Source organism: Salvelinus sp. IW2-2015, linkage group LG22 (assembly GCF_002910315.2).
Source record: "Salvelinus sp. IW2-2015 linkage group LG22, ASM291031v2, whole genome shotgun sequence".
In the NCBI taxonomy this organism is placed as follows: Eukaryota; Metazoa; Chordata; class Actinopteri; order Salmoniformes; family Salmonidae; genus Salvelinus; species Salvelinus sp. IW2-2015.
The window spans coordinates 9,683,023-9,686,718 of record NC_036862.1 but is presented as its reverse complement, the minus strand read 5'-3'; the positions used below and the strand labels follow the sequence as shown (position 1 = coordinate 9,686,718).

Here is a 3,696-nt window from a genome sequence, read left to right as displayed (position 1 = left end):
CGGTGATTATTAATTAATATATTTTTAAATGGGAGTGGGTGGGTGTCATTGACCTTGCTACAGTCAGTCTGTGTGGAAATTACATTACATTAGGTTTATTTTATGCTATTCTAACTCTTCCTCTTTGTGCTTCTGTCATACTGTTTACTGTAGGAGTGTTGGTGAGCAGTGGGAAGAGATCTAAAGATCTTCGCAGGTTCTCGCTGATGACCCTGAAAACCCTTGGGATGGGGCGCAGGAGCATTGAAGAGAACGTGTCCAAGAAGAGGGCTAAGATGCTGGTGAAAGCCTTCAGTGAATTTGGAGGTAGATTGTTTTTCTTAGTATTTTTCTTGCCTTGAAAATATATTTATAATTTACTTTATGGGCAATATTACTCAGGTTATTGGAATGTGAGAAACTGAAGATACATGGTTTACTGGCAGAATATAGTAACAGTAACACCCATGGGGTGTACAGGGGTTTATAGTATAGACATGTCATTTACCTGTAAACATGTACCTTTTTAGTGCTGTGGGATTACTGATGTTTGAGAGTCGTTTCGACAGATAATTGCGGATTTCGGTTTCAGTAATTAAAAAAAACATGAAGTGCAGTATGTTGTTTTAAATGTTGTTATAACACAGAATTAAACAATTAATCAAGTGACTGCCGTTACTCATTTATTAACCATCATTTATTCACATTACTTTACTTCTTTGTTTCAGCCACTTGCGCATTTATCTCATCGGAGAAAGCATTCGTGCGAAACAGCGCCCCTCTGTCTCGGAAACTATTCAGGGCCCCTTGACTTTTTCCACATTTTGTTACGTACAGCCCTATTCTAAAATTGATTAAATACTTTTTTCCCCCCCCTCATCAGTCTACACGCAATACCTCATAATGACAAAGCGAAAAACAGGTTTTGGAAAATGTTGCAAATGAATAAAAAAAAAACAGATACCTTATTTACATAAGTATTCAGACCCTTTGCTATGAAACCCAAAATTGAGCTCTTGGTGCATCCTGTTTCCATTGATCATCCTGATTTTCTACAACTTGATTGTAGTCCACCTGTTGGTAAATTCAATTGATTGGACATGATTTGGAAAGGCGCACACCTTCTATATAAGGTCCCACAGTTGACAGTGCATGCAGAGCAAAAACCAAGCCATGAGGTAGGAATTGTTCCGTAGAGCTCCGAGACAGGATTGTGTCGAGGCACAGATCTGGGGAAGGTACCACAAATATTTCAGCAGCATTGAAGTTCACCAAGAACACAGTGGCCTCCATAATTTTTTAATTGAAGAAGTTTGAACCACCAGATTCTTCTAAGAAGGCCAGCATCCGAGTTGCCTCTTCACTTTGAGTTGAGACTGGTACTGTGTTTTGCGGGTACTATTTAACGAAGCTGCCCGTTTTGGACTTTGAGAGCATCCGTTTCTCATAATTGACACTAATGTACTTGTTACTCTTGCTCAGTTGTGCACCGGGGCCTCCCACTCCTCTTTTTATTTTGGTTAGGGCAGTTTTGCTGTTCTGTGAAGGGGAGTAGTACACAGCGTTGTACGAGATCTTCAGTTTCTTTGCAATTTCTCGCATGGAATAGCCTAATTTCTCAGAACAAGAATCGACACGAGTTTCAGAAAAAGTACTTTGTTTATGGCCATTTTAGCCTGTAATCAAACCCACAAATGCTGATGCTCCAGATACTCAACTATTCTAAAGGACAGTTTTATTGCTTCTTTAATCAGAACAACAGTTTTCAGCTGTTGCTAACATAATTGCAAAAGCGTTTTCTAATGATCAATTAGCCTTTTAAAATTATATGTTGTGTTAGCTAATCCAAGTTTGTCATTGGAACACAGAGTGATGGTTGCTGATAATGGGCCTCTGTACGCCTATGTAGATATTCCATAAAAAATCTTCCATTTCCAGCTACATAGTCATTTACAACTTAACAATGTCTACACTGTCACGATCGTTGGTTGAATTGATGGACCAAGGCGCAGCGTGCATAGAGTTCCACATGTTTATTGGATGACTCACAGAAAACAATAAAGCGCCAAAACGAAACGTGAAACTAATGTAGTGCTCGCAGGCAACTAGACTGTGACTGCTTTCCTCCTCCTCTCTCGAAGAGGAGGAGCAGGGATTGAACCAAACTGCAGCGTTGCGATTAGACATGATTTATTTAAGTAAAGACGAACAAACACGAACTTCACTTGAATCAAAACAACAAACGGAGTAGACAAACCTGAACGTAAGAACTTACATGTAACTCGAAGAACGCACAAACAGGAAAAAATGACTACAATAAAACGAAACGAACAAAACAAACCGAAAACAGTCCCGTATGGTGCAACATAGACACAGACACAGGGACAACCACCCACGACAACAAAGTGAAAACACCTACCTTAAATGATTCTCAATCAGAAGGAGATGAAAACCACCTGCCTTGCCTCTAATTGAGAACCATATCAGGTACCCAAAACCAACATAGAAACAGAAAACATAGACTGCCCACCCAAACTCACGTCCTGACCAACTAACACATACAAAACTAACAGAAAACAGGTCAGGAACGTGACATAGACAAATCCCACAAAAACCCAGTGGGAAAAGGCTGCCTAAATATGATCCCCAATCAGAGACAACGATAGACAGCTGCCTCTGATTGGGAACCATACCAGGCCAACATAGAAATGAAAAAACTAGACTACCCACCCTAGTCACACCCTGACCTAACCAAAATAGAGAATAAAAATGGATCTCTAAGGTCAGGGTGTAACATACACTGTATTTTAGAACAATTTTATGTTATTTTAATGGACAAAAATTTTGCTTTTCTTTCAAAAACAAGGACATTTCTAAGTGAGCTCAAACTTTTGAATGGTAGTGTATGTAAATTATTTTTTATAAATTAGCTAAAATTTCTAAACCTGTTTTTGCTTTGTCATTATGGGGTATTGTGTGTCGATGGATGAGGGGGAAAAAGCGTTGAAATTATTTAATTACAACAACAAATAATATTATGCCCAGCTCACGAGCCAGGCCCCTTGATAATGTGATCCTAATGGTAAGTCCACCATTGGTTAAACCTCCGCACTACAAAACCAGACAGAGCACTTTGCCAGGACCTGCCTCTCCCTCCAGGACCCCATGGGTAACGTTTGTTTTGTAATCAGTGTAACTGAGATACATTATTCTGTAATCGGTTTAACTGTATACATAATTCTCAGTATATTATCTTCAGCAAGGTTTTCCCGCTAAACATGTAATTGAAAAGGTAACATTTTACGTTAAAAGACATGGAAAAACAAGTGTTTAATTCAAACGTAGTTGTTGCTTCTCACAGCTATTTCTAAAAGTTTCACCATCACAATATTATATATGGATAACCAATCASGTATTTTAAAAGTATTTGTGTGTTCTTGCCTTCCTTCTCTAATCTAGATTCAGTTGTCAATCCCAAAGAATTGCTTTGCAATTGTGTTGGCAATGTGATCTGCTCCATAGTCTTTGGGCACAGGTTTGAACATGACGACCCAATGTTTCAGCTCATCCAAAAGGCTGTTGATGACTACTTCAAAGTCCTCAGCAGCCCTATTGGAGCGGTACAGTAACTTTCAGCTCATCTCTTTTCATATAATCTTCCATTGCTCTCAACGCCCTGCTAAATTGAAGCTCTATCACAGTAATTGCACAAAATGG

The 3,696-nt window shown here is 39.0% G+C and overlaps 2 protein-coding genes across 2 annotated transcripts in view; both read left to right on the top strand.

The window, feature by feature from the left end:
* Window positions 1-3,696, top strand: part of LOC111949833 (cytochrome P450 2M1) — a 41,850-nt gene that overhangs the window by 22,000 nt on the left and 16,154 nt on the right. The gene's annotated exons all lie outside the window — the stretch shown is intronic.
* LOC111949648 (cytochrome P450 2M1-like) overlaps window positions 157-3,696 on the top strand; it is a 10,091-nt gene continuing 6,551 nt past the window's right edge. Inside the window, exons 1-2 of the mRNA XM_023966989.3 lie at window positions 157-306; window positions 3,439-3,599. Coding sequence (XP_023822757.1) covers window positions 207-306; window positions 3,439-3,599 — 261 coding nt within the window. The 5' untranslated portion in view covers window positions 157-206. The remainder of the gene's footprint in view (window positions 307-3,438; window positions 3,600-3,696) is intronic.